Source organism: Capra hircus, chromosome 15 (genome assembly GCF_001704415.2).
Source record: "Capra hircus breed San Clemente chromosome 15, ASM170441v1, whole genome shotgun sequence".
Taxonomy (NCBI): Eukaryota; Metazoa; Chordata; class Mammalia; order Artiodactyla; family Bovidae; genus Capra; species Capra hircus.
The window spans coordinates 157579-184423 of NC_030822.1; the positions used below are offsets into that span (position 1 = coordinate 157579).

The following is a 26845-nucleotide window of genomic DNA, read 5'->3' on the forward strand; positions in this document are numbered from 1 at the left end:
TTTCTTCTTGCCTTTGGTCTTCCTAAACTTTAGTCAGTTTCATCATCAATCTTCTCAAGAATTAGGTTTTATTTTTTTCTGGTTTTGATTTTTCTGGTTTTCTGTTTTCAGTGTCATTGATGTATTTTTCTGTTTCCTTCTGCTTGCTTTTGGTTCCTTTTTTTTTAAGTTTCTTGAGTTCAAAGGTTAGGCTGATGTAAGGCGTTTCCTGTTTTCTAATGTAAACGTTAAATGCTACGCATTTCACTTTTCAGCTGTGTCGCGACACACTCGGTGCGCTGCATTTTCACTGTCGTGCTGCCTGCTTGCACGCTAAGCCACTCGTGTTGCTTGCTTGCACACTAAGTCACTTCAGTCGTGTCTGACTCTGGGGCCCACTGGACTGTAGCCTGCTATGCTCCTCTGCCCATGGGATTCTCCAGGCATGAATACTGGAGTGGGTTGCTGTGAAACATTTTTAAAAATTCCCTTAAGACATCCTCTTTAACCTGGGAATTATTTAGAATTATGTTGTTTAATTTCCATCTTTTCTTCTGAAAAGTTACAATCTTGACTTCCAATAGGTATTTTGTTGGTTTTTAATCATTAAACAAATTGAATCATGAAGTATGTAGTACTTCATGCTTGATACTTTTGCTCAACACTAAATTTATTTAGTGTAATTATTCTACCACTGATAATCATTTGGATTTGGAATTTTAGATTTTTTCTCCAGTTGGGGTTTGGAATACAGATTCTAGGACTATTCTATGAATATTCTTGTCTTTTAACAGCATATATACTAACCTTTACACTTTGAATCTAGGAATGAAGTTTCCATATTGGATATTCTCAAATTGGTATCCAAAGTGGTTTAAGCAATTTATATACGTCTGCCAGCAGGGTATGTAAATTACAGATTCTACACATGATTCCAAAGACTTGGCATTATCACTGCTAAATTTTTTTGCCATTCAGGTGTGTGAGTAGTGTTATGTTTTATTAAAATCTTCAACATTTTAATGATTTTTGTCTGCTTATTCCATCAATTATTGAGAAAAGTTGCTAAAATTTTTCCAGTATAATCATGGATGATTACTTATTTTAGTTCTTTCAACTTGTTTTATGTATTTTAATATTATTCACATACAAATATAGAATTATATCTTCCTAACAGAGTGAAACTTTTGATCGAATTTCCTTTACATCTTAGTTTTTCTTGAATATTTTCTCTAAAAATACTTTGTTTTCCTCTCTTCTGTTTCTTTTCTTGCCTTCTTTTGAATTTTTCACGTATTTTTATTTCATTTTACTTAGTTATTATAGTCTTTTATTATTCTTTCAGTGTTTGCCTTAGAGGTTATAACATGCAATCTCAACTTATCAAGGGCTGTTGTAAATTAGTTCTTTACTGCTTTACAGACAAGGCAAAACCTTAGACCACCTTAACTACATTTATCGCCTGCCTTGGGCTAGTTCACTCTCTTTAAAGATATTTCCGCATGCCTAGCAATGGCCATTTACACAGCCACTGTATTCTCTCAGACATTTACCCTGTTACATTTGTGCGTCTTCCCCTCTTCTGCTTCTCCAGGTTTCCATCTGAGATCGTTGCCCACTTGTCTGAAGAACACTTACTGAAAGTCTGATTCAACGCTGAAGCCTCTTGGCTTTCACTGGTTTTGGCTGACAAGCCAGACATCATTCTTTTGATCGCTGCTCTTTGAAGGCACAATGTCTTTTCACCTTGTCTGCTTTTAGGACTTTCCTCTTTGTGGCTGGTTTTATGTGGTTTTACTATATTGCACTTAGACGTGGGTTTCTTTATATTTACTTAGCTTAGGACTGTAACTCTTCTTGAATCTATAGCTAGTCATTTTAAAAAATAAATGGGAAAATTCCAAGGTATAGTTTCTTTAGATATCACTTGTCTTCTCTCATCTCTGCTCTCCTTCTGAACTTCCAAATGCGTGGGACTGCACTTTCCACCAGCATCACGCCTCTTACCATGTCCATCATTGCATTTTCCAATGTTTTATCGATGCTTTAGTTTTTTTTCCTTTTGCTTTTTCTCCCAGCTTACTAATTTCTTGTCAGTTATGTCTATGTGCTGTTACATTCATATATTTATATATTAATTTCAGTTGTAGTGCTATTCTTTTTTTTTTTTTTTACAATTTTCACTTCTCTGCTGAAATCTTTGTCATTTAAGGTTTTATAGTTCTGATATTCAATCTATTGTGGGTCTGTATTTTTTTAATTGGATTTCAATTAATTCTTGTTTTACTTTGATTGAATTCCAGACATTGGGTATGAAAGACTGTAGTGATAACTTGATGCTTTGGATAATGCGGTCTTCCTCTTGCAATGATTCATATTTGCTTTGGTGAAATGTTAGATTTGGGGAAGCTCATTTTCAGACACTCTGCAATTGGACTGAGCCTCCGCCTATGAGAGGGATGGCTCATTTTTGTTCGCCTTCACTGTTAGGACATAGTTCTTTTTTCCTGCAATTCAACTTCTTTTTAAAACTTGGAGAACAATTTCTTTGCGATGTTGCGGTGGCCTCTGCCGCGCATCAGTGGGGCCAGTCTAACTATATAGCTGTCCCCTCCCTCTTGAGTCTCCCCCCTTCCCCACCGTTCCTCCCCTCTAAGTAGCCACAGAGTGCCAGACTGGACTCCTGTTTTACACAGCAGCTTCCTGCTAGTTCTCTGTTTCACACATGGTAGCGTATATACGTCAATGCCACTTTCTCAATTTGTCCTACCCACTCCTTGCTCCGCTGTGTCCAGCAGGCAGTTCTCTACATCTGAGTCTCCATTTCTTCTCTGTAAATAGGTTTATCAGTACTGTTCTTCTAGATTCCATATATATGAGCTAATATACAATGGAATATTACTCAGCCATAAATAGGATATAGCTTTTATGAGGATCATAATAGGAAGTCCTGGGTGTCTGTGAGCTTCTGGTGGGCGTGAATTCCAATTATTGCCTTCATAATTCTTTAAGAATATGAGAAGCTCTTAAGTTTCTTAACACTTATCTTTTGCTTGCAGTTCAGAAAATGCATCTGCAGGAAAAGCTATGCTAGAAGTCTATATCATCTCTTGGTTTCAATTCTGGAATCTTGGTTCCTTAAGTCCCAGCTCCCTTAAGTCCTAAATTTCCAGTACCTTCAAACAGATGATGTTTTAAAATTTTGGCTTGCTTCTGTTTATTCTTTGTAGGAGGCTTAGACTTCAAGAACTTAGTTTTTAACTGCTGGAAATGGAAACCCTCCTATTTCCATATTTCCATCAAAATCATTCTCCTTCTATATAGCTAACCTTTTCCCCAGCCTCCAATTGTATATTTTCAACTGCCCAAGAGACATCACCTCTTTAATATCTCATATCAATCTCAAACTCAACTATCCAAAATGGAACTTATCACTTTATCCAATCCTGCTGTGTCTTCTGCATTTTGTATACAAAAACTGAGGATCATTTAAGATTATTTTTCCCCTTAATATCTTATTTTTAATCAGTCAACAAAACTAAAACTTGTCCTTTTTTCTCTGCTTGTTTGAGTCATTGCAGTAATTATCCATTACGCTTTCCCACAGTCTACTTGATCTTATCAAAATTTTCCTTTTTAATGCATTTCCCTCTATTTATTACTTTTTTCTCAGGTGTAATTTCAAGCCTATTATTTCCTGCTTAAAAGCTCTTCAGTGGTTTTGCACTATCTGCAAGACATATTTCAACACGTTAGTCATAAATCTTTGATAATTTGACTCTATCATCTGGTCTCTTCCTACTTTTCCAACTTTTACTCTTGACCTATTTCTCCCTGTCACTATGTTTTAATGATACATTTTATTTTAGCTATTAGAATATGCTGTGATCTTTTTCACATTTTTTTCGCATGAACTAATCTTTTCCTTTCAAATGTCTGTTACCTTTCAATCTGCTCGGTAAACTATGATTAATCCTCTGCTCAGAGGTCACATTCTTCAACTTTATTCCTTCCTATTTCCCAATAAAAGAATCATTGTCTTTTTTCTTATGTTTCTCTCATACTTATGTTAATCATGTGTCACACTACAGTATTGACTTTTTAACTGTTTGTTTCCTTCCTTAAAAACTCTTTGTGATGAGGCACCTCATTAATTTTTGATACTACAAAGTTTAATATACTTGTTGGTACATTGTAATCACTCAATGTGTAAGATAAGCACTAAGATTCTTAGAACAACAAAATCTTCTTTTGTATTATTAGATAACAATTGATGAAGCTTGAGAGACAAGGTAGAAAACAAACAGATAAACACCAGCAGCACTTAAACGAGAGCTACACTACTCACTGGCATGATCAAGACTGCTGAGCAAGGCTTTCTGAAGTCCTTTCCCACATTTGAAGGAAGGGTGACTGAAGTCACAACAGATCCTTGGGGAGTATTTCTTAGTATGGAAGAGCAGCCTGTTGCTTTGAAGAGCAACTGAACAGGCGAGCCAAGCAATGACAAGAATAAGAAGCAAGGGGGAACAAAAGAGAAGAAAGACAGCAGACACTTTTAGGGCAGAAAGGAATTTTAATGAGGAGAGGAGCAGTCCATGAAGGGGCTGAATTGGATGCCTTTTGATTTGTACTTTGTTCAGGTAGCTAGCTCAGGTAGAACTCAGACTGAAATGTACCCTTTACTCATAGAATCAGAATCTTAAGCTATTTGAAATTTCCGTGAGAGTTATACAATATCATGGTCCAAGTCTGTGTAGCTTGCACGATAGAAACAATCGCAAACTTTTAAATGGTCTCTTACAAAACTCCATTAGGAAGAGATGACAGTTATTCAGCATACCTAGAGAATAAATTTTTCCTTGTGAGAATAGTATATTTAATTGGGGAAAAAGCTTTCCAATTGGAGCCTACAAAAATATGTGCAAAGAATTTTCTTGAATACTGAAAAGGAAAATTCACCTTGTTTCATATTTTCTTTTGCACAAAATCTGTGGACTTTGTAGCAGCTTTGTTACACAGTTATATCATTAAGGCCCACATCAGGTAAGAGCACCAGGAAAATTCTCACATTCCTAAGGTTTCTAAAAAGCATCCTCAACTTCCTCTGTGTCAGCTGTAGGAGCATCTTCTTTTTTGCGACACTGAAAAAAAATTAACATCTTAAAAATCACATTATGATTCCTAAAATCATACATATAGTAAATACTTAGTTTTTAAAAATACAAGCAATAGTGACGTTTATAGAACAAAATGTTAAGGTGCCATTTGTCCTCTTTTGGTTTCATCTCTATCTCAACCCACTCTCTTAATTGCTACTGAATCGCATATAACTTTTGGTATGCTCCCAGACTTTTAGAATAAAATGTTCATGGTCTTCTGCAACACCAACAAATGCCAGCACTGCAGAAGCCACCCTGCCCTGACATTCCCAATAACTGCCTGCTCCTTTCCTCTGAAAGTAGTGCCCCTTTCACTTACAGGTAATCCATGCTTTCTTTTCTTTCTAATTTTCCCAATAGCTTCCACCCTCCCTCTAAACATTATAGTTTAGGGTTAGTGTTGTCCGATTTCAAATATTCTGTGAGCAGAATAAAAAGTATGCGTTCTTTTGAATCTACCTTTTAATAGTCAAGATTATTAGGTGAGATTGATCTGTGCTAAGTGTAGTTATTCCTCGTGTTAATCACCATGTAGAATTTTATTCTCAATACATTCACCACTCACTGAATGCATTTCCACTTCAGGACCATTATGAATAATACTGATATATCTATGTTTATTTTTTTCCCTAGAAGTTTATCTTGCTATATGTGTGCCCACACTTCTGTTGAGTACATAATAAGTTACTGATAGGGTATGCATATCTTAATCTTCAGTAAATAATGCCCCAAAGATTTTCAAAGTTGTTGCAGTAATTTATACTCCAACTAGGAGTGAGAAATTTCTTTTATACACAGTCATTACCATCACTTAAAACTGTACTCTGAAATAGTCATTCTGTTAGGTAATTAACACCTCATTGCAGCTCTGTTCTAATGTTATTATTGGAACGGTTGGGTTTACGCCTGACCGCTTGCTGTGTGTTCTCTGTATGCGTCACGTGTTTCATAGTCCTCCTTTACTTGTCCATTTTATTTTACTATAACTTGGGGAATTTTCTCAGTCGTTGGTCAGGGGTCACAGTATGCATTTCACCTTATCACAGCCTGCTTCAGATGAAAGCTAATTTAATTCCAGTAAAATACTGACCCTTTGCTCCAATGTGGCTTCATTCCTTCCCCTTCCTTTGGGCTGCTATTGCCACATCTATTACGTCTATATTCGTGACATGAGACGGAAATGACAACCCACTTCAATATTCTTGCCTGGAAAATCCCATGGACAGACAGGCCTGGAGGGCTACAGTCCATGGGGCCGCAAAGTGTCAGACATGAGCGTATGTTGTGTAACCGATGATACAGTGTTGTAATTCTTGCTTTTATAGTCTTACCTCTTTTAAAATTTCATATAAAAAAAGAAATGATATATATTTACAGACTAACAGTTGGCAGACTGCGGCACATGAACCAAATCTGCGCCATTGCCTGTTTTATAAAGTCTGACACAAAGCCGCACCTATTCATGCAAACACTGTCCACGGCTGCTTCCATGCTATCAAGTGAGTAGCTGGGGCAAATGGAATTAATGCTGGTGATAAGCACGAACTTAAAATAAGGAGATGACCTTGGATTAATTGGGTGAACTCAATGTGGTTTATGCGATTGCCTTTTAAGTTAGTTAAGAAAGAACAAATGACATATTTAGACTATTTTTAAAACAGTTATCTGCATGATTACCTTCCTTGGTGCTCTTTCTCCGTGTGTATTTGAGTCCCACCTGGTACTATTTCCTTTCAGTCTGAAGAGCTTCCTTTGCTGTTTCTCGTAAGGAAGTCCTGCTGGCCACACATTCTCAGCCATTGCTCATCTGAATGTCTTTACTTCACAGTCATTTGTGAAGGAAAGTTTTGAAGGATATAGAATTCATGCTTGACCGTTTCTCCTTCCAGCACTGTAATGTGCTTTCTACTACTTTAAGCCTCCATTGTTTTTGACGAGTTAGCAGTTAATCTTATTATGGATTACACTTACCCTGCGCATGAAGTCACTTTTTCTTGCTGCTTTCAAGACTTTCTCTTATTAGTTTATTTCTGAATAATCTAGGAGTGCATCTCTGTGTTTATTCTGAGATCACTGAGCCTCTTAGATGGATGCATGCTAAGTTGCTTCAGTTGTGTCTGACTCTGTAATCCTATGAACTATAGCCCGCCAGGCTTCTCTGTCCATGGGGTTCTCCAGGCAAGAATATTGTAATGGATTGCCATTTCCTTCTCCAGGGGATCTTCTCAGCCCAACTGAACCTGTGTCTTGGATGGACAGAATAATATTTTTCCTCAAGTATGGGAAATTTTGGGCCATTATTTTTCCATTTTCCCCTCATTTCCTCCTTTCTGGTATCCTTATTATGCATATATGAGTGCAGTAGATGGGGTCCCCCACAAACCTCTGAGGCTGTTTACTTTTCTTTTTTTTCACTTCTTCAGACTGGATGATCTATACTGTTCTGCCACATTTGCAGATTTTGTCTTCTGCTGACTCAGATTTGCCCTTGGGTTTTTCATTTCAGAAAGGATGTCAGTCCTGAGTATTCATTGGAAGCACAGATGCTGAAGCTCAAACTTCAATACTTTGGCCACCTGATGCAAAGAGCTGACTCATTTGAAAAGATCCTCATGCTGGGAAAGATTGACGGTGGGAAGACAAGGGGACAACAGAGGATGAGATGGTTGGATGGCACCACTGACTCAATGGGCATGAGTTTGAGCGAACTCCGGGAGTTGGTGGTGGACAGGGAGGCCTGGCGTGCTGCAGTCCATGGGGTCGCAGAGAGTTGGACTGAGCGACTGCACTGAAGTGTGCATCTTCAGGCCTGGCTGGCTGTCAATCTCTTGCCCCAGCGGTGGTGTAATCTCAGGCCACGTGTCAGCCTGGCTTTTCCAGATAGTTTGCAAGTGAAGTCACCATCGTTTTAATAACACCCTTAGTCATAAAAATTTCTTTTCTCTACTCCAAAAGCAGCCCTCTGCAGCAGTGAGACTGCTGGTCCTCGCAGTCTGACTCACCCGGGTAAATTTCTTCAAAATGGAACTTGGAGCTGAGGGGACAAGTTGGAAGGAACTGGAGCTGCCACGAGTTGAACTGTCACAGACACCCACTGCTCTTGCCCAGGGTTTTCTAAGGTTTAAAGTAAACGCTCCTCTGTTGTGCTGTTTAGTTGCTGAGTTGTGTCTGACTCTGTGTGGCGCGATGGGCTGCAGCATGCCAGAATCCCCTGTCCTTCACCACCGCTGCTCAAACTCATGTCCACTGAGTCAGCGATGCCCTCCAACCAGCTCCTTCTCTGTTACCCCCTTCTCTTCCTGCCATCGATCTTTCCTAGCATCAGGGTCTTTTCCAGTGAGTCAGCTCTTTGCATCAGGTGGCCAGAGTATTGGAGCTTCAGACTCAGCATCGGTCCTTCCAATGAGTATTCAGAACTGATTTCCTTTAGGATTGGCTGGTTTGATCTTGTTGATTTTTGTTTTAATATTGTTTCATGTATTATTTTTCTAATTTTATAAACAGAAAAAAATAGTGAAATATTATATTTTATTAGTACCAAACATTATATATATCAGAACAATTTATCTCCTCATAAAGTGTACTTACTAGAAATTACATCTCTAGTTTTGCCAGCAAGTTAAATGAAACACTTACCAGACCAACGCAGCCGAAGATTGTGTATGTGAATGCGATAGACACTTCCAGTGAGTAGAAGCTCAGTAAGACACGTGAAATTTCTCTCCCAAGTTTCTGAAATCAGAAAATAGGGATACATTTTGCATTCTTATCTTTTTAAACACTTGGAAAAATTTTGATTGAAGTATAGTTAATTCACAGTGTAGTGGTAGTTTCAGGTGTACAGCAGTGATTCAATTATACACACATATGTATGCATATATGTACACGTGTGTGCTCAGTGGTGTCCAACTCTATGCAGCTCCATGGACTGTAGCCTGCCAGGCTCCTCTCTCCATGGAATTTTCCAGGCAAGTATACTGGAGCCAGCTGCCACTTCCTGCTCGAGGGGATCTTCCTGATCTCCTGCACTGGCCGGCAGATTCTTTAGCACCAGCACCGCCTGGGAAGTGGTGTACATATATATATACACAGTGTACACAGTGGTGTACATACATGCATACAATTCCCTGTTGGTTACCTGCTTTATATATAGTAGTGAATATATGCCAATCCCAAACTCCTAATTTATCCTGCACTCCTCCCTTTGGTACTCTGGTACTCTAAGTTTGTTTTTGATGTCTCTAAGTCTATTTCTGTTTTTTAAATAAGTTCATTTGCATCTTTGAGATGGACATACAATTTTTACTCTTCAATTTTTAAATGGACTGCCTCACACTGATTGATTTGCAGATATTCAGAAATCCTTGCATCCCTGGGACAAATCCCACTTGATCGTGGTGTGTGATCTGCTTAATGCATTGTTGGATTTGGTTTGCTAGTAGTTTGATGAGGGTCTTTGCATCTATTTTCATCAGTCATACTGGCCTGTAATTTTCTTTTCTGTGGTATCTTTGTCTGGTTTTGGTGTCAGGGTGATGAGGCCTCATAGAATGAGTTTGAAAGTGTTCCTTCCCCTGCAATTTTTGTGATAGCTTCAGAGGACTAGGTGTTAACTCTTCTCTAAATGTTAGAATTCACCTGTGAAGTCGTCTGGTCTTGGACTTTTTTATTGGAAGTTTTAAAATCACAGAATCGATTTCAGTTCTTTTAACTGGTCTGTTCGTATTTTCTATTTTTCTTTCAGTCTTGGCGGGTTGTGCCTTTCTAAGTATTTGTCCATTTCTTCTTGGTTGTCCATTTTGTTGGCATATAGCTGCTCGTAGTAACTGGCAACCCGTGGGCCTCTGTCTGTCTGTGGTGTCGGCTGTAACTTCCCTTTTTTTCTAACTTTATCGATTTGGGCCCTCTCCCTTTTTGTTGCTGTGTCTGACTAAAGTTTTATCAATTATCTTGCTCACATTTTCAAAGAACTAGCTTTGCATTTCACGGACCTTTTCTACTGCTGTCCTAGTCTCTGCTTCACTTATTCCTGCTCTGACGTTTCTGATTCCCTCCCTTCCACTACCTTTGGGTTTTGTTTGTTCTTCTTTCTCTAGTTGCTTTAGGCATAAGGTGAGTTGTCTGAGACTTTTCTCACTTCCTGAGGCAACCCTGTACCACGATGAGCTTCCCTCTTTGACTGCTTTTGCCTTGTCCCATAGGTCTCTGGATTATCCTGGTTCTGCTTTCATTTGTCTCTCAGGCATTTTTATCTCCTCCGTGATCTGTCGGTTGCTCAACAAAGTATTGTTCAGCTGCCATGTCTGTGTTTTGCAGTATTTTCCTTGTTGCTGTTCAGTGTCTAAGTCGTGCCTGGCTCTCTGTGACCCCGTGGACTGCAGCATGCCACGCTCCCCTGTCCTTCACTCTCTCCCAGAGTTTGCTCAAACTTACGTCCACTGAGTTCTGTGATGCTATCTAACCGTCTCATCCTCTGGCATCCCCTTTCCTTGTGCCTTCGATCTTTCCCAGCTACAAGGTCCCTTCCCAAAGAGTTGGCTCTTTGCATCAGGTGGCCAAAGTACCAGATCTTCACCTTTAGCATCAGTCCTTCCAATGAATATTCAGGGGTGATTTCTTTTAGGATTGACTGGTTGGATTGCCGTGCAGTCCAACAGACTCTCAAGTTCTTTATGGTCCAACTCTCACATCTGTACCTGACTACCGGAAAACCCAGAGCTTTAACTGTACAGATCTTTGTCAGCAAAGTGACGTCTCTGCTTTTTAATATACTGCCTCGATTTGTCTTAACTCTCCTTCCAAGAGCAAGCGTCTTTTAATTTCATGGCTGCAGTCACCATCTGCAGGGATTCTGGAGCCCAGACAATCGAGTCTGTCAGTGCTTCCACTTTTCCCCTTCTATTTGCCATGAACTGATGGGACTGGACGCCACAGTCTTAGTGTTTTGAATGCTGAGTTTTGAGCCAGCTTTGTCACCCTCCTCTTTCACCTCCGTCAGGAGGCTCTTTAGCTTCTCTCCACTTTCTGCCATCAGAGTGGTGACATCTGCATATCTGAGGTTGTTGATATTTCTCCCAGCAATCCCGACTCCAGCTAGGGATTCATTCCGCCTGCATTTCACACGACATGCTCTTCATGTACATTAGGTAAGCAGGGTGGCAATGCACAGCCTTGTCATACTCCTTTCCAAACTTTAACTGGTCTGTTGTTCCATGTCCGGTTCTGTTTCTTCTTGTAGCTTATTTCTAACCTCATAGCTGGAATAGATGGTTGATGGACATGATTTGAGTTTTCTTAAATTTACTGAGGCTTGCTTTGTGTCCCAGTATGCGATCTCTCCTGAAGAATATCCCATGTGCACTTGACAAGAATGTGTATTCTCCTGCTTCTGGATGGAATACTGTATGAATACCAGTTAGGTCCATCTGGCCTAATGTGTCATTTTAAAGCCTGTGTTTCCTTATTGGTTTTCTGTCTAGATGATCTGTCCCCTGATGACAGTAGGGTGTTAAGTCCCCCGTTACTATTGTGTTACAGTCAATTTCTCCTTTTATGTCTGTTTACATTTTCCTATACACTGAGGTGCTCTACGCTGGGTGCATATATATTTACAATTATATCCTCTTGGATTGATCCCTTGACCATTATGCAGTGTCCTTGTCTCTTAGAATAGTCTTTATTTCAAAGTCTGTTTTGACTGATGTAAGTATGGCTACTCCAGCTTTCTTTTGATACCCATTTGCATGGAATCCCCTTTTTATCCTCTCACTTGCAGTCTGCATGTGTCTCCAGGTCAGAGGGTCTCTGATAGACAGCTTAGATAGGGATCTTTTTTTTTATCCATTCGGCCAGTCTATTTCTTTTGCTTGGGTCATTTACCCTACTTACATTACACGTGGTTGAAGGTGCCGATCTCTCTATCCCCAGCGCATGTTAGACGCCCCTCATTTGCACTGACACTTCCTTCCTCTTCAGTTACTGGTTCTGGTGTCATACTTGCGTGTGGATGGTTTCCTACCTTTCCTATACGTTTGCCTTCACCACGAACTTTCCCATTTTGTAATCTTCTTGTTTCCAGTTGTGGACTTTTCTTTTCTGCCTGGACAGATTCCTTGAGCATTTGTTGTAAAACTGGTTTGGCGGTGTTGAGTTCTTTTACTTTTGGTTTTCCGTGAAGTTTTTGATATCTCCATCCTCAAATCTTAACATGAGGCTTGCTGGGTAGAGAATTCCTGGTTGTAGGTTTTTCCCTTTCATCACTTTAAATATATCATGTCCTGCTCAGTTGATAGCTTTATGGGGATTCCCTTGTGTATAATTTGTTGCTTTTAATATCTTCTGTTTATCTTTACTTTTCGTCAATTTGATTACTATGTGTCTTGGCATGTTCCTCCTCGGGACTCTGCCCTTCCTGGTCTTGGGTGACAGTTCTCTTTCCCATTTTAGGGAAGTTTTCAGCTTTTATATCTTCAAGTATTTTCTCAGGCCCTTTCTTTCTTCGATGGGACCCCTATAATGCAAATGTTGGTGCATTTGATGTCTCAGAGGTATGTTAACCTGTCCTCATTTTTTTTCATTCTTTTTTCTTCTTTTCTATGGCACTGATTTCTACTACTCTGTCTTCCAGCTCACTGGTCCATTGTTTTGCCTCATTTATTTTGCTTTTGATTGCTTCTAATTATTTTTCATTTCAGTTATTGTATTCTTCAACACTTCGTATTTTCTAACTCTTTGTTAAAAACTTTCCCCTCTGTGCATCCTTTCTTTTCCTGAGCTCTTGGATCATTTTTACAATCGTTATTTTGAGTTCTTTCTTGGGTAGAGTGCCCATCTCCACTTGACTTAGTCGTTCTTCTGAGGTTTTGTTTTTCATCTGGAACATGTTCCTTTGCTGTCTAATTTTGTTTAAACTTCTTTTATTTTTATAAATGTGGTAGGTTCCATTCCTCAGTCTTGGAGATCCTCTGTAGGGGATAGATTATGTAACCCAGAAGTACATCCCTCTCTCCTCATCCAAGGGCAAGGGACCAGCTGGTCCCAAAGTAGTTTCTGATCTGTTTGTGGACTCATTTCCCCAGGCTGTGGAATCAGTTTCCTTGCTTCTGGTGTCTGCCCTTTGGGGGGTTAAGCTGGTTTACAGGCTCACGCAGCCTCCCTGGCAGGATGAGTTGGTGTCTACCCACTGGTTGGTGGAGCTAAGTCTTGGCCCTCTGTGTAGGACTGTGTCCAAGGGCTATGGGCTCAGAGTGTCTTTAGGAAGCCTGGGGTTGTGTGTCAGCCTACTTAGCTATTTGGCTGGAGGTATGCCAGAACTGGAGCCTACAGGCTGCTCAGTGGGGCCAGGTCTTGGTGCTAAAGACCCAAGCAAGACGTCTGCCTCAAGGAGAGTTCATACAGATGAATACTCCGAGCTGTCTGCCACCCGCTTTTACGACCTCAGAGGGAACAGCTACTCCTTGCTTCCCTAGGAGACCTGCTAAGACCAGCAGGTAGGTCTGACCCAGGTTTCTATGAAGTCGCTGCTTCTGTCCTGGGTCCTGGTGCTTGCAAGGCCTTGCATGCTCCCCCCAAGAGTGGGATATGTTTTCCCCAGTCCTGTGAAGCTCCTGTAAGCAGCCCTACTGGGCTTGGAAGCCAAATACTCTGAGGGCTCCTCCTCCTGATGCAACCCCTAGGCTGGTTAGCCTGATGTGAGGCTTAGAGCTCTGACTCCTGTGGAGAACTTGTGATATATTCTCCAGTCTGTGGGCCGCTCACCTTGGAGGCATGAGATCTGATTACATCATGAGTATGCCCCTCCTAGTGTCTAGTTGAGGTTTCTTCTGTACGTCTTTGGATGCAGAGTATCTCTTTTAGTAGGCACTAGTCTTTTTTTTAATCCACAGTTGTTCAGCAGTGATTTTGTGATTTTGGTGTGCTTTTGAGAGGAGGTGAGCTCAAGTTCCTTCTCCTCTGCCGTCTTTTCTCCTTCAAGTTTAAAGTTTTAAGATGCCTAAAAGATCTTGAAAACTATGTTTAAATGTGTAGGGATGACAGAGATCTGCTGTGAGGTCCAGTCTTGAGCCAAGTCACAGCACCAAAAAAGTGCTCAGTCCTGTGTAGTTAGTTCTCTTAGCTAAGAATCCGGGCCAACCTGAAGCAGCAGACAGGGAGCACGAGACTGGCGCTTTGCTCAAGTCACAGAAAAGCCTAGTGGATGCAGTGACTTTACCTGCATTATTACCCTTAGTAGGTGCAGATGTGTTCTTAGAAGGAGCTCCTAACATGACAGTCAAGGAGAAGATGGGAACTAGACGAATGGATAAGCTTCTTTCACTGTTCGATCTCCCTAGGCATTCCTACTCCTGTGCCTCTGCTTCTCTTTCCTAGCTTCCATTCCCCCAGTTAGTTATCTACAGCTTTAATTCTTGATCTTCGTCACTCAGCAGTCTTGTCTCAATTCTTGCAACTCTTCATTTTCATTCTATTCACCACAGTCTCTGGTATAGCTCACTATCCAAACGCATCAGTCAACAAGATTTGGCTCATGTCTCCAATGATAAGAAGTTTACCAAGAGATTTTATTGAACACCAAGCAATTCTCATCATTAAAACAGCTATTATTACAAATACTTAAATTTACATGTGTAAAAATCTCACATAGAAATTGCCAGAGTATCAGACAGAAGAATCAGTTCAGTTCAGTTCAGCTGCTCAGTCGTGTCTGACTCTTTGCAACCCCATGGACTGCAGCATGCCAGGCTTCCCTGTCCATCAACAACTCCAAGACCTTGCTCACACTCATGTCCATCGAGTCAGTGATGCCATCCAACCATCTCATCCACTGACATCCCTTCTCCTCCTGCCTTCAGTCTTTCCCATAGATAGAAGAATGAGTAAATTCAAAAAGAGAACATTTTACTTAGAAGTATAAGGTGGTTGTGATTTCTGAGATAAACACAGCAGATCCCTTTCGTTGCTACTGGAAAGATACTTCCAACTACATATGAGGATGAATGATTTGGTACTAAGCCTGAAAGCAAACGTAGTGCTCGTGCTGGCTGTGGAAAGACACGAATGAAATACTGATCTAGATGAAATAACATCACAATTCTCTCTTTCAATTCCTTCACCTTTCCCCTTCTCTTTTTCTGGGTTTATTTACTACCTTTTATATGCAAGAAATTATTGGGTGGTAGCCATTAGATGGTGAGAATGAAATGACGAAGTTCCTGATTTCTCGGTTTATATTCCAGTAGAAAATGCAGAAGGATAATATAAGGTTATATATGATAAGGTTAAAGATGTCAAAATGGATTAAAAACTTGCTCAATAATTACAGAGGATAGGAGACTCATCTTTAAGTCATTCACATCTAGGAAGGCTTCATAAAGAAGTAGGACATTTGAAATAAGGACTAAGAAATCTGAAGGAGGAAAGCAATAATAGTCCAGGCAGCTCTGATTTACTTGTTTCTCTATAACCTATTTTGTTTAAGACAGAATTTAATAACATAAATTGGGACAAAAATAATTAATCAATGGAGACATTAAAAAATAAACCCAAACTATATATGACCTACAGTTTGATAATGTGAGCAAAAAACTGAGTGCAAGAATGAACATAACATTTTTTGAAAAAATTATAAAACAAGTTTAACAGAAATAAAGTGTTCATTCAAGATGATATTAACAAGAAAATAAAGAAAAGGCTATAGTGGGTTTGAAATAGCAAAGTAAAGAATTCTCATTTAACTTTATTGACAGAAAGATAGTCATGGCACTTTAGCTGGAAATCACTTGCGGCCTGGCAAGACTGTAGAAAGGAATTTTGCCCTCACTCCTCAATTTCAGACAAAGTCTTCTCCTAAAAGTGGAAAGTTGTATATCTGAGAAAAATAACAGGAAGCATGACTGAGTTCTCAACATATGATTTAAGCCTCTAAATTCAGCTTAAGTCAGTATGTGCCCCTTTTTCTGGAAGTCAATTTGGGTTGTATTTCTTGTCTCAACCAAGTGATCCTTAATTAGTAAAAATTTAACTAAATGATATGCAGTAGTTGGTAACTGGGAAGACAGTAAAAAGCTAAGGGTGAGGTTTAGTTCAAGGTTTTGAGACTAGGATACTGAAATAAGGGAGTCTCGCAATACAGTATTTTTGAGGAAGCAAATATTTTCTATTTTATGTATGCAGAGCTTGAGATGATGGCAACAGAAACAAATTCAAGTAGAAAAGTCATTAGGATGTTAGAACAACAAGCTGGGCATTTGGGGGAGACAGAGCAGTTAACTAACAGATATGTGATAGGATTTTCTCCACTTATACCAGGAAGAGGGAAGATAAACTTGTTCAAGGGGTTACACACAGTGAGTATGAAAGGTACTGTCTGAATAAAGGCAGTTTATTGGTTTTGGATTTATTGTATGAGAAGTATTTTTCAGAGGCATGAACTTTCGGGGACAGCTGAACCTACATGAGAACACTGATGACTTGTTCAGTTAGTGAATTTAGTCAAGCCACTAGTTTATGTTAGAAAAGCTGGCATTTAGAAAATCTTGTGAAATATTGGCACCCTTAGAAACTGTTCAGTTCAGGTCAGTTCAGTTCAGTCACTCAGTTGTGTCCGACTCTTTGCGACCCCATGAATCGCAGCACGCCAGGCATCCCTGTCCATCACCAACTTCTGGAGTCTACCCAAACCCGTGTCCATTGAATCAGTGATGCCATCCAACCATCTCGTGCTCTGTCGTCCCCTTCTCCTCCTGCCTCAAATCCCTCCCAGCATCAGGGTCTTTTCCAATGAGTCAGCTCTTCCCATCAGGTGGCCAAAGTATTGGAGTTTCAGCTTCAGCATCAGTTCTTCCAATGAACACCCAGGACTGATTTCCCTTAGGATGGACTGGTTGGATCTCCTTGCAGTCCAAGGGACTCACAAGAGTCTTCTCCAACACCACAGTTCAAAAGCATCAATTCTTCAGCACTCAGCTTTCTTCACAGTCCAACTCTCACATCCATACATGACCACTGGAAAAACCATAGCCTTGACTAGACGGACCTTAGTCGGCAAAGTAATGTCTCTGCTTTTGAATATGCTATCTAGGTTGGTCATAACTTTCCTTCCAAGGAGTAAGCGTCTTTTAATTTCCTGGCTGCAGTCACCATCTGCAGTGATTTTGGAGCCCAAAAAAATAAAGTCTGACACTGTTTCCACTGTTTCTCCATCTACTTCCCATGGAGTGATGGGACTGGATGCCATGATCTTCATTTTCTGAATGTTGAGCTTTAAGCCAGCTTTTTCACTCTCCTCCTTTACTTTCATCAAAAGGCTTTTTAGTTCCTCTTCACTTTCTACCATAAGGGTGGTGTCATCTGCATATCTGAGGTTACTGATATTCCTCCCGGCAATCTTGATCCCAGCTTGTGCTTCCTCCAGCCCAGCATTTCTCATAATGTACTCTGCACATAAGTTAAATAAGCAGGATGACAATATACAGCCTTGACATACTCTTTTTCTTATTTGAAACCAGTCTGTTGTTCCATGTCCAGTTCTAACTGTTGCTTCCTGACCTGCATACAGGTTTCTCAAGAGACAGGTCAGGTGGTCTGGTATTCCCATTTCTTTCAGAATTTTCCACAGTTTATTGTGATCCACACAGTCAAAGGCTCTGGCATAGTCAATAAAGCATAAATAGATGTTTTTCTGGAACTCTCTTGCTTTTTCAGTGATCCAGCGGATGTTGGAAATTTGATCTCTGGTTCCTCTGCCTTTTCTAAAACCAGCTTGAACATCTGATAGTTCGCGGTTCACGTACTGCTAAAGCCTGGCTTGGAGAATTTTGAGCATTACTTTACTAGCGTGTGAGATGAGTGCAATTGTGCGGTAGTTTGAGCATTCTTTGGCATTGCCTTTCTTAGGGACTGGAATGAAAAGTGACCTTTTCCAGTCCTGTGGCCACTGCTGAGTTTTCCAAATTTGCTGGCATATTGAGTGCAGCACTTTCACAGCACCATCTTTTAGGATTTGAAACAGCTCAACTGGAATTCTATCACGTCAACTACCTTTGTTCATAGTGATGCTTCCTATGGCCCACTTGACTTCACAGTCCAGGTGAGTGTGAGTGATCACACCATCGTGATTATCTGGGTCATGAAGATCTTTTTTGTATAGTTCTTCTCTGTATTCTTGCCACCTGTTCTTAATCTCTTTTGCTTCTGTTAAGCCCATACCATTTCTGTCCTTTATTGAGCCCATTTTTGCATGAAATGTTCCCTTGGAATCTCTAATTTTCTTGAAGCGATCTCTAATCTTTACCATTCTATTGCTTTACTCTATTTCTTTGCATTGATGGCTAAGGAAGACTTTCTTATCTCTCCTTGCTATTTTTTGGAACTCTTCATTCAAATGGGTATATCTTTCCTTTTCTCCTTTGCTTTTTGCTTCCCTTCTTTTCACAGCTATTTGTAAGGCCTCCTCAGACAACCATTTTGCTTTTTCACATTGCTTTTTCTGGGGAATGGTCTTGATTCCTGTCTCCTGTACAATGTCACCAACCTCCAACCATAGTTCATCAGGCACTCTGTCTATCAGATCTAGTCCCTTAAATCTATTTCTCATTTCTACTGTATAGTCATAAGGGATTTGATTTAGGTCATACCTGAATGGTCTAGTGGTTTACTCCACTTTCTTCAATTTCAGTCTGAATTTGGCAATAAGGAGCTCATGATCTGAGCCACAGTCTGCTCCCAGTCTTGTTTTTGCTGACTGTATAGAGCTTCTCCATCTTCGGCTGCAAAGAATATAATCAATCTGATTTCGGTGTTGACCATCTGGTGATGTCCAGTGTAGAGTCTTCTCTTGTGTTGTTGGAAGAGGGTGTTTGCTATGACCAGTGCGTTCTCTTGGCAAAACTCTATTAGCCTTTGCCCTGCTTCACTTTGTACTCCAAGGCTAAATTTGCCTGTTACTCCAGGTGTTTCCTGACTTCCTACTTTTGCATTCCAGTCCCCTATAATGAAAAGGACATCTCTTTTGGGTGTTAGTTCTAAAAGGTCTTGTAGGTCTTCAGAAAACTGCTCAACTTCAGCTTTTTCAGAGTTACTGGTCAGGGCATAGACTTGGATTACCGTGATACTGAATGGTTTTCCTTGGAAACAAACAAAGATCATTCTGTCATTTTTGAGACTGCATCCAAGTACTGCATTTTGGACTCTTTTGTTGACTAGGTTGGCTACTCCATTTCTTCTAAGGGATTCCTGCCCGCAGTAGTAGATATAATAGTCATCAGAGTTAAGTTCACCCATTCCAGTCCATCTTAGTTTGCTGATTCCTAGAATGTCGATGTTCACTCTTGCCATCTCCTGTTTGACCGCTTCCAATTTGCCCTGATTTGTGGACCCAACATTCCAGGTTCCTGTGCTCTTTACAGCATCGGAACTTGCTTCCATCACCAGTCCCATCACAACTGGTTGCTGTGGATCAGCGGCTGCGACGGTGCAGGAGCGGCCTACAGAAGCTAGTTCACGTCCAATGTCAGGGGCAGCGGCTGAGAGGAGCTACCCCACTTCCAAGGTAAGGAGCAGGGGCTGCGCTTTGCTGGAGCAGCTGTGAAGAGATACCCCACGTCCAAGGTAAGAGAAACCCAACTAAGATGGTAGGCGCTGAGAGAGGGATTAGAGGGCAGACAGACTGAAACCCCAATCACAGACAACTAGCCAGTCTGATCACATGGACCACAGCCTTGTCTAACTCAATGAAACTAAGCCATGCCGTGTGGGGCCACCCAGGATGGGCGGGTCATGGTGGAGAGGTCTGACAGAATGTGGTCCACTGGAGAAGGGAATGGCAAACCACTTCAGTATTCTTGCCTTGAGAACCCCATGAACAGTATGAAAAGGCAAAAAAAGATAGAAAATGTAGGTATATAATTTTATAATGCCTCTAGGAAAAGATACTGTATATAAGTTGATTTTGTACAATTAATCACAGCAAATAAAATTGAAATTTTTATGTTTGGGAGATTGTGAAACTGATCATTAGTATTGAGTTCATGTCAGATAAGTTTGGTATACAACGGTTTGTAATACTGTTTGCAAAAGGTAGTGAGTGAGTTAGTGAGTGAAAGTCACTCAGTAGTGTCTGACTCTTTTCAACCCAATGGACTATACAGTCCACGGAATTCTCCAGGCGAGAATACTGGAGTGGATAGCCGTTCCCTTCTCTAGGGAATCTTCCCAACCCAGGGATTGAACCCAGGTCTCCAGTATTGAAGGTGGATTCTCAAAGTCTTGGCAATTATGCCATATCTTGAACTAAGATTATAAGCTTATGAGTAAGAGGGGTAAGTTGAAATAACTTGAAACAATTCTGTACTTACTAATTCTATCCCTCCCCCATCTCTGCCCCTGAAGTTATAATGGAAGATTGATAGATTTGAATTTCCAGGGCCAATGGAAATTTTCTTATAGTTTACAGGGGAAATCTAATGCATGCTTATTTAAATCAATACCTCATTCATGACTGACAATCTATTTGGAGGTATTACTGTGTCTCCTCTCCCTATCTTATTGTCTTCTAGACTTTTGTATTCCATGTGTGGATTCTTTCATCTGATTCCTCCATCCTTCCTCTACGATATACTGCAGGTATGGAGAGAGGGTATATAGGGGAGGAGGACGTTTATCCCTTATCCGTAATGACCCTTCTACTCAGATTATCTTAAATTAAGATTTCCAAATTGTTATTTGTTTTGTTCTGTTGTTAAATAACAAAGAGGAGCTCCACTCCAAACTGTTCTCATCTTAAATGGAATATTGCTATAATATAGTAAATTGCTATATTACTAAAGTCTTTTGCAGCACTAATACTCTGTGATTCTGAATCCAAAGTCAACACAACTGAAATAAATCTATTATAGTATCAGTAAAGATATTCACATTTATTGGAGATGTTACTATCTTAGAAATATGGTTATTTCTCTAGTACAAAGTATATGATTAGACAGTTAATTAAATGGAAGCAATGCAGATTCATGCACATTTGGCATTTGAGGGCCTAAAGTAAACTTCATGTGAGATACAAAAAACAGGCTATAAATGAAAATATCTACATTAAACTAGAAATGAGTAGCTTTACACAATTCCAACCATATGCATCAATAGCAGAATTCTTTTGCTGATTTTGGGAACGGTTTTAAGTCTTGGATTATACTTTTCTTTCTCTAAGAGGATAATCCTAATGTGTGTGTATGTGTGTGGGTGTATGTGTATCACTTAAGTCTTAAGATTTTTACTTAATTTTCATTGGGCATGTCAGGAATTCAAACATCCTATTAGTATTTACAAAAAATTATGTTAAGAGTAATTTTTTAATTAAAACTTTCAGTTGAGAGCTTACTACTAAATCAAAGAATTTCATGGATATGAATTAAAGCTTTATTTTACCTTCTAAGGTTTTAAAACCTCCGAAAAGAATAATTTTGAAAGTAAGATGTTCCCACAGAATTGGTTACTTACCGCTTGTCCATAATTCCTGTATGACACAGACTCAAAAGTAGACAACTCAACTACTGTTAGAATCACTGAAATAATTGCGACAATTATGCATAAGATGTTCATAAGCATAGCACAGGTAAGCTAAAAAGAAGATATAGAGTGAATTTATTATACTCAGAATAAATGATATTGTTCAATAAGTTTCTATTACTGAAAAAGGAAATCTAGTTGAAACTTTGATCTAGCTTCTGCAGCTTTAGAAGTGTTGGTATGCTTGCCATTAGCGTGAAACCCTTCTCTGGTTTATATGAAACCTGATTAATTTGGAGTAAATATCAAAACATCTTCATACCAATAAGTATAAATCTTCCATTTGGGCTCAAAAATATTATATTTCACAATCTTCTGAGTCATTTGGAAGAAAGCCTTATAATTTATGATTTGAACAAAAGGAGTTCCACATCACAAAGAGAAAAAAGATGGAAAATGACTGCTTGTAGAAACAGGCTGAATAGGATTCAATTAACTTTAATCCAGGGTTTTAATTCTCTAGGGAAATCCATCAACATCTTTGGATATTAGTTTTTCATCTCTACAATCACAAGAGCAGACTAATTCATCTCTAAGGTATCTTTTAGCTCTGAGATTCCAAGATTATTTTCCTTCCCAATATCTTTCTACCTATAATATAGATGGATCTTTATTTTGAACAGATTTTCTATTTTGTTACAAGGCACAATTGTGTTCCCAAATTAGAGTTAGGAAAGTGAAGTTTTATAACAGTATTATGTCTATTTATAAACTCATTGAGTCCTATTAAATTTTTTTCTAACAGTAAAATTCATATAAGGTTAAAAAAAGGTATAACACCAAACCAAAAAAACAAAAGACCTCTATACTTAGAAACCTTTATATAATATGACCCTGATATAGCATATCTGTCTACATTAAATTATATGCTCCTAGATTCTCGTCTAACTCCTTCATTTATTTTACAGATAGGGTAGATTCCTTTTTTGTTCAGATGCCCACTATGTTTTCATTAAAACCTACTTAGCTTTGTGCCAAGTGATTTCTAGGGTACACTAAACATTTTAACTTACCTGGCGCTGAGACGGATGCCTTGTTGCCCTTATTATGGAGATTCCTGAAATGATAAACTGAATATAAAAACATATATTTATAAATACTCATTGACAATGCTCATCAACTTAAAATATATTTTAAACAATTCCCTCTTCTAAGTCAATTATTTTTAGAATAGTCAGAGTAGAATAATATAAAGAAGTTTCAGTAGAAGGGGTTAGGACAAATTTACATCTATAGTAATGAAGATAACAGTAGGGTCACTAATAATAGAAACATGTAAGGGACAGTGTGTGACTCAGACAGTGGCATGTAGAATATGCCGAAGATGGTTTAGACGGTCCTGAATCAGGGACCAAATTCGCTTGTATCTGCACATGCTTCCGAAACTCAATTCTTACGTCTAATGCTATACTTCTGACTGAGATGCTATTACTGATTATAATTACTGTGTATATATCCAGATATGAAAAAGTAGTCCATGAATCTACATTCCAACTTGTGTTTGTACAAAATATCTCTCTTAATTGAGACTGTAGCCATTATTAAGCTAACAGACGTGATTGCTATTTTTGCCTTTATTTTATAGAAGGAAGTTCCATTATTTCATACCACGCTACTTTGTCTACTTCCCAGAAGTGTAAAGCTATGCCATATTGTTTGAAAGTGGGCTGCACAATCCCTTTGAAATACTCCTTTTGTCTTATCTGCTTTAATGGCTTTGACAAAGATCTAAGGTAAAGGCTGATTTGTAGGAAAGCAGCACTCCTACTACACCCCACATACAGGAAGGCCACACTCGAGGTCCACGAGCTACTGGAGGATCACCTGAGTGGACATGCTCAGCACTGCTTCCTGTAGCAGAACTGCGGTTTCCAAGGAGGCAAAGTGCAGGTGACAGCTAGTTCAGAATGCAAAGTGAAAACGCCCTGTGAATTTTAAACTAGTGCTAACTAGATGACCAAACTGTGTGCTTTACGAAAGCCCTTTCAAAGTTTACGACCTAAATGAGAAACTTTGAATTAAATTATATTTAATGGAAATTTTAGATAACTTAATATATTAATATTTAACAATTATTTAATAATTTTAGATAACTTAATAACATGATGATTAGCAACACTGAAGGACAGCAATCATTTCTCTGAATTTTACCCGCAAATTCACTATTTTTCTCCTGTTGTTTTCCAAGGCAATGCTTTGACATCTGTAAGCCAACATACAAAAGCAGAGGCTCTCCTACAGGTGTCTTGCTCCTTTACAGCGCTAGCAAATGGCGGCATCTGACCTCCTACTGCCCTCTACCATTGGTTCTAAGCATGGGTAAGTGGTTCCCTTGTTCCTTCCAACCACGCTCTCTCCTCCAGCTTTGAATCAGATGTCACCAGATGCCATCACCCACTGTCCCCTCTGATTGACGTCATCTACTGACCCCCTACCTCGGTCACTGTTCTTTCTGCGTGCTTAGTCACTCAGTCGTGTCCAGCTCTTTGCGACCCCATGGACTGCAGCCCACTAGGCTCCTTTGTCCATAGGGATTCTCCAGAAGAACCCAAGAATACTGGAGTGAGTTGCCATGCCCTCCTCCAGGGGATCTTCCCAACCCAGTGGTCCAACCCGCACCTCTTACATTGGCAGGCGAATTCTTTACCACTAGCGCCACCTGAGAATAGTAATACCTCTCAAGTCTCCATGTTAATTATCCCACTTTGTCCACCAACTCAGTTTTATAATAATTTTACACCTCTAATAACCCGCTGACCCCGTGTGGATCTATAATCTGAGCCCCTTACTTCTTTGCTATATTCTCTCCTTTACCGGTTTAAACTCTATGACCAGCTATTAAAACCGCTCGCTTTTTCACATTCGCAACTCCTCTGCCCCTTTCTTGATCACAGTTGTGTAGACAGGCCAAAATCTTGATTAAACGTTCTCCTTCTTCCAGGCCTGCACCCGTGCAGCTGAGCATGGCCTGAGACAGGTGCACATAACTGTCTTGAGGCATCTCACTACGCAACCATGTTCCAAAAGCTCGAGTCTTTAATGCTGCATGAAAGTCACACTGCTTTTCCACAATCCATGCACACTCTCATTTTTCCTAGGTGACCATTTCCTCATTCTTTTCTCTCACATCAAGCAACCAATCCATTCTCCATTCACACTCTCAGAGCAGGATCCTGCTTTCTAGTTTACTGAAACAGTTGAGGCCATCAGAAGGGAAGTTCCACAAGCTCCCAATACCCAGTGGCCTGAAAGTTGCACATTCTCTCTGTTCCTCTACCTTCCTTCCTGTTACCTGCCTTGACACTATTTGCATTAAAGGTGGATAATCCTTTGTTGGGGGCTGTCCTTTGCATTATAGGATGTTCAGCAGCATCCTTGATTTGACCACTGGATGTATAGCCCTTAGCTATGAAAACTGAAAATGTTACCACCAAATGTCCTCTAAGGGGAAACATCACCTCTAGCTGAGAACCACTGCTAGAGGAGAGCCAAGCCCCTGTTTGTGTGTTGAAAGGCGTTCATTGCTTGCGTCTACGCCCATGATTCTAATACCCTCCTCCATCACTTGTCTCATGTCTCATCAGCTTCTTCTGGTTCAGTCCCCTCAACAAAAGACATGGAGCATCTTACTGAAACAAAAAGCTAACCCTCTCCCGACTCAAGCTTCCCTCAGCAGCCTCATCACTTGTACACCACATTACACCAAAACCCTTAAACAAATTGTCTGTATTTGCTGTCTCTAATTCCTCTCCTTTCATTATTTCCTACACCAATTCCAGTCAGGCTCTTGCCCCACCCCCCACTGAAACTATTTGTCAAGCTTACCATTGGCCTTCACATCGCTAACTCCAATGGTCAATTCTCAGCCCTTCTCTGATTTGACAACATGGCAGAATTAATATACTTGGTCCTCCCCCTTCTTTGTTTACTTGACTTCCAGGATGTCACACTCTCCAGACCTTCCTACTTCTTTACGGCTATAAGAAGCCGCAGAAGAGCGCAGGTGAGGACAGATTTAAAAACTGTGTGAATATAGACTCATCGTATGAGGGCCCTAAGGCAAAGACCTTAACGTGGAAATTAACCGTGCTGATGGAGATTACGCTTGCAGTTCTGTAACCGTACAGACACGTCACCATACCTAAGGACAGCCCAGCCTGTGGCTGTCATCATGCATTCGGCCCTGTATCAGTGTCTCTTATAACAGCGCTGGCAAGTTAAACGTGCTCGATAAACCGTTGTTTAAAGAAAGGCATCTCACTTTGAATTATCAATGTGGAATTTGGTTACTTAACTCTCCTGAAAATTTCAGAAACTCTTCCTATGTTCTACTAGTGGCATGAATACTATTTACTGAATGATTAAATTAAAAAAATGTGTTCTACTCACAATAATTCCCCATAAAAAACATCCTGTTTTATAAGTTATCGGTTCGTATGTCCCAAAGACGCCTTTAATTTGTCCCATATACAAAATCAACACAAGATACCACATGAAAACACAGAAGGTGCCGATCATGATCTGGATAGCCTAAGGGGAGAGAACGCTGTTAGTGCTGAAACCATGTGACGTATAACAATTCCAACAAGCGTTAACCATAAAAAAATGCAAAGTCTTTACAAAAGATGGTAGTATAATAGAAATGCACGTAACCATGAAATTCCTGGATTGGTTAGTCTGAAAAGAGGGCCCTGACCAGGAAGTACTGAGGTTTACCCAAGAGAAATGAGCCACACTTGGAGCATCAGACTGTTCAATAGAAATCCTGGTGAATTCTCCCATAAGAAAGTTGACAATCTGACTCTGCTGCTGGCTATCCTCTCTATCAACTAATGACATGTCGGGAGAATACTGAGGGTACTTCTTTTCATTCAAGGCACACTTGATATGGATCTTGTTCACGAGCATGCTGAGATGAGATAGAGTCAACACAGAGATACAAAGAATACCCAAGGGAGACTTACTTGCCTAAGGTCTTTCTGTTGGATAAGGGATAGGTTAGGGTCAGGGAGAATTATTACTCAACTTCAGTTTGTCAGAAGGCAATTATAATCCCAGTAAATATGTACCAGTAAATTTCTAAATTTATATGTAAACTTAATATTTCAAATACTAAATCACATTTTTAATCACTCTTTAAAAAT

General features: G+C 39.8%; 1 protein-coding gene across 1 annotated transcript; it reads right to left on the reverse strand.

The window, feature by feature from the left end:
- On the reverse strand, positions 4536 to 26231 carry MS4A13 (membrane spanning 4-domains A13). The gene is made up of 5 exons (XM_018059012.1): positions 26091 to 26231; positions 22715 to 22771; positions 21633 to 21752; positions 8778 to 8873; positions 4536 to 5123 (listed from the first exon to the last, which is right to left on the reverse strand). Exons 1-5 carry the CDS (start codon positions 26217 to 26219, stop codon positions 5064 to 5066), a joined length of 462 nt encoding a protein of 153 aa, XP_017914501.1. The 5' UTR covers positions 26220 to 26231; the 3' UTR covers positions 4536 to 5063.

What these genes read in the sequence shown, in the direction of transcription:
- MS4A13 (XM_018059012.1), bottom strand. Translation starts at nt 26,219, where the DNA reads ATGATCGGCACCTTCTGTGTTTTCATGTGGTATCTTGTGTTGATTTTG. An exon ending in GTTTTTTATGGGGAATTATT is followed by an intron (nt 22,772 to 26,090) that starts GTGAGTAGAACA and finishes TTTTATATTCAG; the next exon opens with TTTATCATTTCAGGAATCTC. An exon ending in ACAGGAATTATGGACAAGCG is followed by an intron (nt 8,874 to 21,632) that starts GTAAGTAACCAA and finishes TTCTGATTTCAG; the next exon opens with AAACTTGGGAGAGAAATTTC.